The 13,532-nt window shown below is 43.5% G+C and overlaps 1 protein-coding gene across 1 annotated transcript in view; it reads left to right on the top strand.

The window, feature by feature from the left end:
• SLX4IP (SLX4 interacting protein) overlaps positions 1 to 7,504 on the top strand; it is a 189,540-nt gene extending 182,036 nt beyond the window's left edge. Inside the window, 3 exon segments of the mRNA XM_028112966.2 lie at positions 2,510 to 2,610; positions 3,772 to 4,243; positions 4,245 to 7,504. Of these exon segments, the coding sequence (XP_027968767.1) occupies positions 2,510 to 2,610; positions 3,772 to 4,243; positions 4,245 to 4,493 (822 nt within the window). The 3' untranslated portion in view covers positions 4,494 to 7,504.
• Positions 7,505 to 13,532: the final 6,028 nt, after the last annotated feature.

Here is a 13,532-nt window from a genome sequence, read left to right as displayed (position 1 = left end):
TGCTTAACTGACTGAGCCACCCAGGCGCCCCTTGGTTAACCTCTTTCTTAAATAACTGAGTCCCCGTGGAGTGTGCACTCTGGACTTTGGATGGCCAACTGGTAACCTTTTTTAATATATTGAGTTTGTGTGTCTTCCTTGCAGAAGATGTCTGGGTCATTATTCAAGGCAGAATCTAAAAAGGAGTAGTGTCATTTAGGTAAACCCAAGAAGCACTTCCGAGCACGCACAGTCTGTACCTTAGAGTTTTGCCTCTGGATAAGCCACAGATTACATTTTGGTGCCAGATGCGAGAAGCCATTAGTAATCAGGACAACTCCCCTGGGAAATCCTGTTCCCAGTCCCTGTTCCAGAGGATCATTGCTTCCTCTGGAATATTTCTTTGGGGGGCTCTAGAGGCTGCGATTTAGTGACAAAGGGGAATGACTTGACCCTAGAAAAATAAGAATGAGAGCTTTCTAATGAGATCTGACAGTTCAAGGACTGAAGAAGGAATCTAAGCTTTTTTTTTTTTTTCCTGCCCACCCAGTCTTCATACAAATGTAAATATGCCTCCTTCAACAAATTGCCAAATGTGGTTTTAATTTGTAAGCAGGAGACCCTGCCTTGCCATTTTCTTTTCTTTTTCTCTCTTTTTTAAACCAAAGTCACAGGTTTTGCCCTTTTTGAACTGGACATTTCCTTATGTCACTCCATCTTGTTTTCTGTTGTCCTTTTCCTTCCAAGGACATTTTCCCCCATTGTTTGTGATCAGGGGAATTTGGGACGAGAGTCAGTTGTCATGTTTCTTAAAGAAGTTTTTGAAGTTCCCATAGGAAATACATAGTGCTCTTTAAACTGAGTTTAAAAAATAAATAAATAAAGGCAGAGATTGGATCTAGTATGAGATTTGAAGAGTGTCACTATCGCGGCATCATACTTTATGTGGTCTACGCAGTATCCATTGTTGTTATTTATGACCCTGTCTGCCTTCCATTGTGGACTTCTTCAAGCCTTGGGGAATTTACATCATTCCTAATAGCAAAAGGCTTTCTGGTTCCCACAGAGTTGTTCAAAGCCTGACTCATGCTCCTTATGTTAATTGTTCAGCTCTGAAAATACAGCACTTACAGGGTGTGGTCGTAGGGGAAAATCTACTGTACTTATAGGGCATGTTTAGAAGTGTTTCACACATAAATCTCAGTCTCTCTCTCTCTCTCTCTCTCATTTCTCCCTCTCTCCCTATACCCCTCTCTCTCTCTCCTCCTTCCTTCCTCCTCCCCTCCATCTCTCTCTCTCTCTCTCTCTCTCTCTCTCTCACTTAACTTTAAAACTGTAGCTCTATTTAGTCGACTAGTAAGTCTTATGGGGAGAAAGGGAGAAGCATCAAAATGCAGTATAATCCAATAAAACCTACAATATCCTGTTCACTGACTCTTAAAACTGACTTAGGTTATAACTGGATATGACTATGAGTGACATTGATCCAGGTCTGAAACCATAGGCGGGATTAGCGGGAGCTAAAGACTCATACTCGGGGCTGCAGGGTAGTGATTGCACAAAGGTCAGAGCACCGGCCTGTGGGGCACCCAGGCATCATACTGATGGCTGCTGTCTACCAGGCATTCTGGGACTGCCATTGTTAAATTCCAATGTAAAGTCTAAAGCAAGGGACCTACTGATAATTTCCCAAAATTGTTCCTCATGGCCTCAACATTTTACTGTGGAATTTGGTGGAGAAGGGCACTTACTGTCCCAGGAAATGAGAAGAGTTAACACCTTGTCTGGATTATCTCCTTAACAAAAAGGAAATGATTCCAAAACTATGAAATAGGTCAATGTTGGCAAAGATTGGGAGTTTTTGACATTTTATGAGTACTTCTGTATGAAGCTTCCTTGGGAACATATAACGATAGATACACAGATAATCTCTGAATTATGTAAAAACTGTGGTAGTGCTGCTAGGTCTAAGAAAAAACTCCCAGTTTTCTGGAAGCCAAGAATCACAAACTTCAGTTTTCAAAGTACCAGTATTCAAAGGCTTAACTCACTTATGTAGCCTTGAGTTTTGCAAAGGCCACGTTCTGTATTTTTGTAAATAGAGAAAATGTGTGGAATTCTTAGGCTAATCAGGGTACAGACCACAGTGCCACCAGGTCTCTCTGGAAGATCAGAGCTCACACACATGCCGCTGCCTGGCACCGTGATTCTGGGCTTCAACACACTTGGGGCCACAAAGTTAGCAGATATTGGCCAAGAGTTCCCAGATGGTTTGGAACCAACATCCTTTCTCTTACAGTCTTGTATGTCTGTGGTCCAGATTAACGTATGAACTGCGTTGGGTAGGGGTCCAAAAAAAGGGACATTTACCGAAAAGTTCTAGATTTAAAAAAATTAAAAGAGCTTAACACTAAGTGGTTTCATCTAGTCTTCACAAAAATCCGTTCACTGGGGCATTCAGAGCAGAACTGTTTTTTCTCATGTTCAGCTAATAGATTTCTAGTTGAACCTTTGTTATCTTTTGGAGTAGACGGAAGGAGCTCTCCACGGAGCGTCTGATTATTTTGCTGAGTGTGCGGAGAGTTCACTTCCTCCCAGTGCAAGGCGCAAGAGAAACGCTCGGAAAGAAATGTAGGTCCGACAAGTTTTCTTTTTCTTCTTTTTGATTGTGTGTGTGTGGATATGTGACATGAAGTCTGGAACTCAACAGGAGTTCATGGAAATTAATCACAAACCCCCTCTGGCACTGACCTTACCCTAAGTCTCATGCTTACCCTTCTGCCTTCCTGACTGTCTCTTGCATTCTGGACAGTGGGGAGCGAGTCCTTGCTTCACAGGTGTGTTGCAAGGAGTAATTAATTACAAGCACTTTGAAGATGAAAAGCACCTGTTTGGTGGTGTGTTTCATACAACTTTCCAAGTGACTACAGACCCATCTAAAAAAATACATTCCTTTGCTAAAATGCAGGTTCTGATTCTAATAATTATGATAATTCTCATGCCTCTGATTAGGAACAATAAGAAGGTGTGTGTGTGTGTGTGTGTGTGTGTGTGTGTGTGTGTGTGTGTGTGTGTTTCCAGACTAAAGCTTAGCCAAAGTAAATATTTCAGCTTCAGTGTTTTGAGTTTGGTGGTTTAAGAAATTTCTTGTTATTCACAAGCCTGCAAATCGGTGTTGAAGTTAAAGTCTCCAGTCTCTCAATTCTCCCCATGCCGCTCCTGCCCTGCCCCTCAAAGTGAATTTTACAGTTAGACTGAAGTTTGCATTGCCTTTTGTATGTGCTATAGAAAAGGTGTGTGTATGTGTGTGTAAGCACATCCTTGTGTGCACACGTGCTCATACACACATGCGCGCGCATGCACGGCCTGTGCTTTGGATGTATCTGATCATTTACTTCTGCGGTAATAAAAACAATATATCAAATTTAGGCAATGTTGACCCTTCACTTCTGAAATGAACACCTGCCTGCCTTAGTTAAAATAGATCCATCATAACTCCAATATAACTACATTGCAAACCCAGTGATCAAGAAACAAAGCCTGTCCTCGTGTATCTTAATAACTAATCCTCGTGTGTTGGAAAATGTGATGGCTATTGCTTGATCCAGTCTGAATTTAAACATAACACTAAGGGATTGTTCTGGATTTGCCAGGGAGGTAAGGGAGAAGGAAAGGTAGCACGTGCCTCCTTTTTGAGGTCTAGGAAACATGACAAGGGGTATAGGAATTGGAGGGCAGCATGCCATTACAGCTTTACAAAATGAAACAAAACAAAATCTTTCTTTGTTTTAGTGCAAAAAGAACTGAAACAAAAGACAGCGTTGTGAGCAAATCATGGAGCAGCAGGGACATTGTGGGAACTTCTAGTGACCCAGTGATGGCGGAGATAACGAGGAGGAGGGGTGACAGTTGGGCTTCAACCAGTCCCCCATCAGAGTCCACAGGACAAGCAGAAGATTACATAAAGGCAGCCAAGAGCCACTGGGGGCTTCCTGTTCAAAAGCTGGAAAATGTTCATCAGACCCAGCCAGAAGACACTAGCAGCCAGCAAAAACCTCATTTCGGGGAGTGGTTAGAGACAGGGCTTCTAGGCAGGAGCCCTGTCTGTAGCTGTGAGTCAGCATCACCAGGTCCAAAACAAAGTCCACAAGGGGCCAGAACACAACAGAAACGCAGGAACCAGGCCTCTGCAGAAGACGTCGACCACCACAAGAGAGTTTCTCTTGGAAGTGATCGATTAGTCCCAAGAGAAATAATAGTGGAAAAAAAGCAAAGCTGTCAGGGTTTTGCCAACCTCAGAGCTGTCAGATCCGGGGTTACTTTTGAAACAAGGTTTGGCAAAAACGGCATCTAATGAAGAGTTGCATGTTTTGGAAAATCTCTCCTCCGGACATCTTACAAAAAATCAGCCAGGGCAGGCACAGCAAACCGGCTCAGCCACAAACACTGAAAGATTATCTGCAATCCGGAGCAGCCCAACCAAGAAAAGAAAGAAGTACGAAAGAGGCCACTAACTTACTTAACGGGGATTGCAAACTTGTAGTTGGGTATATAATGGCTGAAGGTGCGGAAAGAGAGCGGTGTGTTTAGCTGTCCTGATGTTAAAGGAATTAGAGTGATTATTTTGTATAGAAAGTAGAGCTCCGTATGAGGGTTAATTTTTAACGCATTCATCTGCAAGAGGCTATGTGCTTTTTCTAACAGCATTGCTACTTTCTCATCATACTGTTTTGTCTTCAGAGCCATTCACCTTGTCAAGGTTGACCCCATTCTTGAACGAACTGCATGAAGAAACCAGGCATGTGCCTTTGTGACTCATCACTGGGCAGACCATACAATGGGCCACATGAAGACAGTGCTGTCTCTAGGGGTACAATTTCTCCTCCTGTTCCTCAGCCTGAGTTGGGCAGAAGTGAAGGAACAGGCTAGTGGTCCTCAATATCTGGTTCTGGGCCCAGCATCACCATCTGAAAATGCGTTAGAAATGCAGACCTTGGACCCCACCCCAGATCTACTGAATGAGAAACTCTGGGCGATTCTGAAACATGCTCAAGTTTGAGAACCACTGGACTAATTGGAGACTCCCTAGTGTTTGTTTCCTCCAGCCTGACTCCCATGGCCTCCAGCTCATCTGCCTGAGGCCCACATGTGGACAGGCACCCCCTCGTGCCCCCTCAGACTTGTAAAACACCTGGGTTCGGCATCTGAGCTGCTCTGTTCCTGGTTTCTCTACAGCATGGTGGCCACAGCACCCACAAAACTGTTACTTACCCTAAGAAGTGCTAGAAGTTTATGGGTAATTTGACTCAGCATTAGAGGAAGACAATAGAGGGAGAGGCTTGTTCTCCCTTGTAGCCCAGGCATGTCCCTGTCCCTGCCCTTGCCCCCACCTCTAAGATTTTGGTTAGGTTCAGGAAAGATTAGAACCCAAGGGGAACTCAGTGGCCAGAGTTTCCAGTTTCCCAGTTGGAAGGCATCACAAACAGTTTGAATTTCAAAACAGGAGCCTTCCATTTGCAGTATCACCCACTAATGTCTCCAGTGGGCTTGCTGAAATGTCACAGAGTGAATCATTGCAATGACTTATTTTGGATGGACACCTACTAAAGATTTTCTTAACCCAATTTCATTCTAAAATAGGGGAAAAACCATATTCAAAGGCCACCCATCAAATACATCTTTTTTTTTTTTTTTCTGTTCAACATTGTGTGGTCCTTTGAAGTAGCACCTCCCTAGTAACAAGGAAAATCAAGTATATTCCCAGAGTGTTAGAGTTAGCAGAAAAATAACCCAGAAGAGGCCCAATGAAATAAAAGAATATGGAAACAGACACAGTGTAGGTGGTTCAGAATGCTTAAAACTAATTGTGGTTTTGTTTCTCTAGCTCATTCTATACTTGTCTCTGACTTCTTTCCCACTTGAAGGGTAGGACTCCTTAAGAGGCAACCATACTCCCTGACACCATTTTGGGTCATGCAGTTCGGTGTTGGTCACTACCCTTGGCCATGAACGTAGATGCTATTCCTTTGCTGTTCCCCACACTGCCTGGACACCTGTCCCCTTCTCGTGGTCCCAGCCTCACCACCCCCACCAGGAACATGGCCTGCCTACCGGTGACCTTTCCTCTTCCCGCAGGTTTTTCCCTGCTCTTAGCTGATTCCAGTCAAAGCATTCTGTAGGAGAAGAGGGAGCCCAACAGAATACTAACCACAGTCGAGCAGATTGTATTCATCCATTTGGGAGTAGACTGCACAGAATGGAAATGCTCCACTGTGGGCCCCCTCTCTTGGAGTGACAACTGTTCTAGGTGTGCTCTTCACCGAAGTCAGGGGCAGAGTGTGTCACTGAATATTCTTGAACAGAATTCTTGGAACAGTTTAAACAGAGGGGGGCCCAAAGAATAACTCGGGTGATCGGCCAAAAAACAATAAGCTCCCTGGAACGGAATCTCAAATAAAAAAGACAACCATTTCAGAACACTAGCTGTTAACCCAGCACTAGAAGGAGATGTTTGGAATGGAGGCACCAGAGAAAAGCTTTTAATTGAAAAGTTTTTATTTCATTTATTAACTGGGGCCTGCACGGTGGGTAAAGCCAATCCTTGTGATTTAATGATTTTCTCTCAAGAACAGCCTTGGCTTTAGAGTTTGGTGTATTTGTGGAGATAACAATTACTGTGACCTCAAAGGGAAAATAGCACGTTTGGTTGTACGTTGATAGGGTCTTTCTCACAGCGCACATGTACGTGGGATTGTGACAGGATTAACGGAGCGAAGAGCTCTCTGGTTCTGCACTGTGGCCTGTGTCTGAGGAATTTTGCCTTTAAGCATTTTCTCCCACATGTCTGAAACACCCCTGGATCTCTTAGTACTGGAGTGGTTGTGTAATTCTTTGGATGTTTGAAAGTACAAAGGGGAAAATGGCTGCCAGGTTTTATTGTTGCTTATTAGCTGGGAAATGCAGAGTTCTCCACGACTGGGAGTGGTATGTGTGTTGACATTCTTAATAATCTTATTAATTCCTCATCTGAAAATCTGAGAGCCTATCAATATTCTTAGACAAAAAGAACAAATTCTTCAACCACTTAATAACCCAAACTCAATTTATATTCAAGTCCCTGTAATTCTGATGCTTGGAAGAAATGTGGGTCCAATTCTGTTAATGTTACAACTTTGAGCTCCCTATCTCAGTGTCATGGCTTCTAAGTCACATCCATGTGCTTTCAGATGACTTTTTAATAGATTGATGTTGAGTGTTGTGTTTTTGTTGTTGTTTAATGTCTATAAACAAATCTCTGAGAACAGTCAGTGTGATTTTTCTTACACTTTTTTTTTCTTTGCCACTGGAGGTTAACTGTTGTCCAGATATGCATGTAAATTGTTAAATGCAAAGGAGCAACTGTTTGGGGAGAGAGGAGTGAGTGCTATAGCTTTTTTGTTTATTTATGTTAAAGAAGTAAGAAAATGTATTTCATTTTATAAAAAGCAAGAATCATTAAAACCTCTATAGTTTGATTTATGGAGAATGTAGCTTATTTCTTATCTCAATATATGTCTTAGGGATAACAGTGGGATCCCAGTTAATTGTTTGCTTCTGGTGTCATGTTTGGATTTTAGCATGAATTGTTTTGCATCGCACGGTCTTTGATTTTAGCAAGAGCTTGGTAAGGGCAAAGCACCTAAGGGAAGGAAACCTCTACGCCCAAGAGTCGGCCTGGGATCACAGTGCTGCCATTCCCAGTTTCCTTGAATTCCTTCTTGGCAGGCCCCACTGTCCTATTTCCACAGAATTTTAGTGAGTGGCCTTCCTTTTGAGGTAACAGATGCCTCTCCTAAGAGCCAAAAATCCTCTCTTCGGTGTTCCATGACTTGAATATGGAAATCATTTCAATTTCTTCTTTTCTCTTATGAGGAAATTTCCATGTTCGTTTTGTTAAGACGATAGAGTTCATTCCTTGTTATTGAAACACTAATGAATTGAAACACGGTGGAGCAAGTGAAAAATTGAAATTATGCTGATTTCTGTTAAGTAGTTTAAAATCTTCCTTAAGTAAATTAAGCATTATAAAATGAAGTTAATGCAGATAATTACTCAGGACAGAAGTAACTATATAGATCATTGGTACTGCAATTTAATGATATAGTTAAATTCTCAGAAATCTGCAGAACTCCTTCTAATTTGGTTTCTGTATTTATTTAACAAGACAAGGAACAAATGTATGTCAATGTGTGTGCTTAACAGAGGGGACTTGAGTGGATGAAATTATTACCTTTAATTGTGGAGAACTAACTCAATACTGGACTTGAATCACATTCAAGTAAGTTTTGTACAGCATAATATTGCCATGTATTACTTTATAATTGCCGTTAGAATTACTTATCAAAAATCTTGATTCTTAAGTTAAACAAGAATCAGGAAAGCCATACGTTTGGCCCCAAAGCATCTGATCAGGTGACTGTAGTTGTGGATTTGACAGAACCCCAGAAAAAGTTTTATTAGTCAAGTTAGGAAGCCAGACGTTGCAGTCATCACCAGGAGAGTTCTTTTTTCCCCATCGCAGTTATCCTGTCGTTTGTTTTGTTTAAACTGCTTAAATAGTTTAATGTGTCTGAAAGTACATGGGTCAAAGTAGTATGTAGAGGAAACGAACCTACTTTATAAATAAAAAGTAAAATTGTTTAAAAAAATTAAATGAGTGTGTATCACTTTTCTCCAAAACAAGTGAGTTAGCCCCAAAGAATATACATCCAAAATGCCCTTTTCTGAACATGTGATTTAAAAATATATTCTCTTAGAGATTTTTTTTCCTTCTTGAAGCAACTCTGAGGTTTTGAGCACTATGTTAAAATAATCCCAAGGAGCTCTGCTTCTGAACATTTAGGTCTGGAGAACCCTGTGTGGGATGTTGTGATTAAATTGGCCCATAAGATTCCGGGGTGGTCTTTACAATTCAGATATGTTCCCATTTCTTCCAGTTGTGAGCTAAGAGAGATCCCTCTTGTGAGAGGTTAAAGTATGCAACCTTGACTCCTTTCCAGAAAAACCTTGACATTTCCCAAGTGGATTCATTTCCATTTTCTAAGTGGATCTAGTCCTTGTTCACCACTGAATGAAGTCCTGGGCCAACTCTTTGTCTACACTGCCTGTTATGATGGGATCTCAGGCCCCTTTGATTGCTTGTATGTGTATCTCCCCTCGGATCTGTACCTAATCTTTCAGAGGTATTTCAATATGAGGTTGGGATAATACATTTGAAAAGCTGTGTGTGAAATGCTGAGAACCACTGCAGTCGATGAAGCAAAGCGCCTTTCTTAGTGGTTTGCCCCTGCCGGCATGCTGGCTGGCCTGGCCCACGGGGAAGCTGACCTGCCCTGGGCCTGGGGTCTGGGCTGGGGATCCATAGCCTGGAGATGGCGTGGTGCTCCAGGCTGCAAACCCCGGGTTCAGGCTGCCGCTTTGCCACTAGTTGGTTTGTGTGTTTTGGGACAAGTCTCTTAAACTCCTGGGCCTCAGTTTCTTCCTTTGTCAAATAAAATTCTCTCTCCTATTTTAAGTGCCACACTGAAGGTAAACACCACTCCCATGTGGTAATTTCTATATCCATTTAAAAAACAGGTTCTTCCCACTGGCCGCACTTGGAATTACCTGAGTAGCTTCTAGTTAAATCAGAATCCTTGAAATTTGTCCTGAGTATCAGCAGTTTTAAAAACGCTTCAAACACTGATTCTAGTGAGAAGCCATAGTTAAAAATTATTTTAAAATGTAGGGGGTTTGGTGGGTGTGTTTAAATAGTGGATGTTAAAAGAGGCAGGGTGTGCTCAGAGCTGAGTGTCCTTTATAAGGGGGGCGTGTAAGGAGTGTGCCTACTTTCAAATGAATGAGAAACACTTTGGTGGCAAGGTGTCAATAGGCGTACATTTTAATCACACAAAGAGATGTGTTTTGTTTTTCCCTTCAGGCCCTCTATGTCAGTACTGCTGCTTTAGACCCAGCACATCAGAGCAGCTTCGTCTTTGCCAACACTGAGAAATTGTTGCCCTCATACAGAAGACGGGTTTTTAAAGCACCTAAGTAATTGTCTAGGGTTTGCCTTTGATCCATGATCATTAATATCACTAATAAGCTCTCGAAAAGTGTGTGTGAATCTCAAGTTCACATTTGGCAGGGCTGTGGAAGAATGAACGCTTTTAAAATAGTTTGGCTCAGAAAGCACATCTGAAATAACCCTGTGGGAAAATCAGGAGAATTTCTCATCCTCCAAAGGATTACCTAGGATGAGATGCTGACCTTGTATTTTAAGTTCGGTTACATTTCTTAAAACCTCATTCATTACCCAGCCTGATTTATTTTAGTGGGCGAAGTAGGCTGTGGGAGGGGACTCCAGTGATGTACAGTGTTCTTGTTGGCCTTTTGTTTTCTCCACAGTTCCCAAAAGATCATCACGTAAATATATTTCTTTAAAACACACATGCAGACCAGCTTCCTCACGAGATTTACTACAGCTTTTCTCTCAGAAATTAGAGCTGAAGATTCTCTCGTCTTCAGGCTTCTGAGGCGATCAAGCCCCAGAAGGCCGAGTGTGTGCAGGGTGAGCAGAGCGCTGACCTCTGCCGGGGAGAGGTCAGCTCAGCACACAAGACTCAAAAGGGAGGAAGAAAAAGCAACTCCTCAGCAGGGAGTTTGACTTGCTTTAGGGCAGAAGAGATTTTATAAATAAGTTCCCAGTCTCCCACGCCCTCTCACCGGCTCTTCTATTACTGGTCCTGTCTCCGCGCTTAGATACACACACACACACTGTCTCTCTCTCTCTCTCTCTCTCTCTCTCTCTCTCTCTCTCTCTCTGACGTGGGGACACAGACACACAGCTCTTACTTCCACTTGCTCCCTCACATCCCTCTCTCCACCTGCCCCGGGAACTGTGCGTTGCACTGCAGACCCTTCTCAGGAGGAGGCAGGTGATGGATTGACTGGGAATTTTTCTAAGCCCAGTGGCTCATAAGGCCTTTTCTCTTCCTCCTTAACAGGCTCAGCTGGTGAGAAGCATGCAGAAGGCTCTTTCCCAAACCCACTGTGGGTGCCTGGGAGGATTAATACCAGCCCATCCATTCCTGTTGTCACAGGGAGAAGGTGGAATGGTGAATTAGGGCGACCTCCAGCCTTGATGTGGCAGACTGGGTGTTTGGGATGTGTCCCAGTAGGAGGAGCCCAGAAGGCCCTTTTGTAACAATGCCAGAATGAATCGAGGCTTGTGAAGCTACAGCACTGCTTTGATTTGTATGTTCCCCTTAAAATGCTTCCCTGGTGAGCCTTTTCCCGGTGTCTTCTGCTTGGTGCGGTGACCATCTAGAGCAGAGTGGTGACTGCATGGGCAGACCCCGGGACAGCTAGTAAAGTGTCCTCCGGTGGCTCCCCAGTGAAAAGTGCTCATCAATACGAAGGTACTTCTGGGAGAAGAGCTCTCCATGTCAAAGATTCAGGGGATCTGCTATTGGGGTTCTTGTTTTGCTGCTAATTATCTCTAGCTAGAAGAACCTTCTGGATCTCAACTAAAATCTCTATCCAGGCTCAAAGACAAGAATACTGTCCATCTGTGAATTTTCCACATCAAATTGGCTTTGTTTTCTCTTGAAGATAGTATTCCTCAACACCGGTTTATCAAATTGCGTGTTTTGGATCCTGGTTGTAGAGACAATTTTGGCTGTTGTTCTGCAAGTTTATAAGGTCTCATTCTAGGTCCTGGTAACATTTTAGAAAACCTCGCTGAACTTAAGAGAAACCTAAACTTTCTGTCACTGGCTATGCATGTTCACCTAAGCCAGCTGCCCCTCTGAGGGCAGGCTCAGGACAGAGCAGATGGTACGAGAGGAAGTTGGGCTTGATATTTAGCTCTGACTCAGTCCAGAGCAAACGGCCACTGCGCAGTGAGGACAGCCGAGGAGGGAACTTCCTTCTAGGGAAAGGCTGCTTGGTGGGAGGGGGCCATTACCAGGTATTTCTGGGATGTCCAGTCCTCTGAAAAACCTCCTCAAGAAAATGAATCAAACATTATCACACAAGGAGAGAAAACTGACCCAAGACCATGTGTCCTGGAGTCCTGCAAGGCCAAGCACCTGGGCTTACCTCATCTGGCTCTAACTGTATAAAAGGGTAGGGAGGTTGGATGTGGAAGACAGAACCATGTTCTATTACTTTTAGAGGCTGTCAAGAGCTGTCTACACTGGCAGACCACTCACTTTTGTAGAATTTAATTGGGAACCAAGTTTTTTTGTGGTCCTCTAGTTCATTCTTGTCTTGAATGCACTTTTCTTTCTGCTACACTGTTAGATAGCAGGCACTGAACTGATTGGGGAAAAGCTGATGATTTGTATAGCCAGGACCCACACCACCACATGATGGAGCCTGGGACAGCTCCCTTTGGAGGAGAACTTTGCTGTTGCTGTATAACAACCATACGTTTAGCAGCTTGCAACAGTGCAAATTGATTATCTCACAGGTCCTGACACTTTTTAGCTGGATCCTCTGCTCTGGGTCTCATGAGGCTCTGAGACCTTAGGGTGTCAGTCAGGCTGTATCTTTATCTGGAGGCTCAACTAAGGAAAAACCTACTCCCAAGCTCCCTTGGGTTTTTGACAAAATTCAGTTCCTTGCCGTTTTAAGACTGTGGGCTCCATTGTCCTGTTGGGGATTGGCCAGGGGAATTCACTCAGCAACTGGAGCCCATTCTCGGGTCCTTGCCACATAGCCTCCTCCATCTCAAGAATGAAGAAATGTCCCTTGTGCCGAATCTCTCACATTTTGTATCTCTGACTTCTCCTGTGACCAGCCAGAGAAAAAACTCTGCTTTTAAAGAGCTCCTGTGATTAGGTCAGCCCCACTTGGAAAATCTCCATAATTTAAGGCCAGCTAATTGGGGACTTTAATGACATCTGCAAAATCCCTTCACAGCAGTACTTGGATTAGTGTTTGATCAAATAACCAGGGCCCAGGAATCTCTGGGGGCCATCTTGGATTTCTGTCAACCCCCAGATCCAACAACCCTTCCTTAGCTCTTCTCAGACCCGGGGCCCAGTTAGTGGCGAGAACAGAGACTGTCATTGGAATCTAGCTGGATTCCTTAATCTTTTAGTGGACTCTATATCCTATCCCACAGAGCAGTGTTCTTTCTTCTTCCTGCAGCGCTTTTCATGAATACAAACAGTGGCACACATTTATTATCACCATTTCACGGATGAGGAAACTAAGATGCAAAGAATGTCAGAAACTTTCCAAAGTAAGTAGCAGAGCCTAGAATCCAGGTCTGTCCAACCCCAAGGCCAGAATTTCTGCTGTTGGGCTGCAGCTGTGTGAGGTTAACACTGCACAGGCAAAAAACACCATGCCAGAAATCGGGAAGGAAGAGCTGTGATTGGAATCAAGGAAGTCTGGCTCCAGAGCATATGCCTTTGCCACTCAGCAGACAGCCTGGATTTGCACACTAAGAAGGTGAAAACAACAGGCCACCCATCAGGCCCATGTGGAGGCACAGCACCCTGGAGGAAATGTTCAGGACCTCT

This window comes from Eumetopias jubatus, unplaced genomic scaffold, assembly GCF_037043125.1.
Source record: "Eumetopias jubatus isolate StellerSeaLion01/CBP00866 unplaced genomic scaffold, mEumJub1_p1.0 scaffold_9, whole genome shotgun sequence".
Classification (NCBI taxonomy): domain Eukaryota; kingdom Metazoa; phylum Chordata; class Mammalia; order Carnivora; family Otariidae; genus Eumetopias; species Eumetopias jubatus.
The sequence above is the reverse complement of the archived record's forward strand: the minus strand, read 5'-3'. Positions and strand labels throughout refer to the sequence as shown.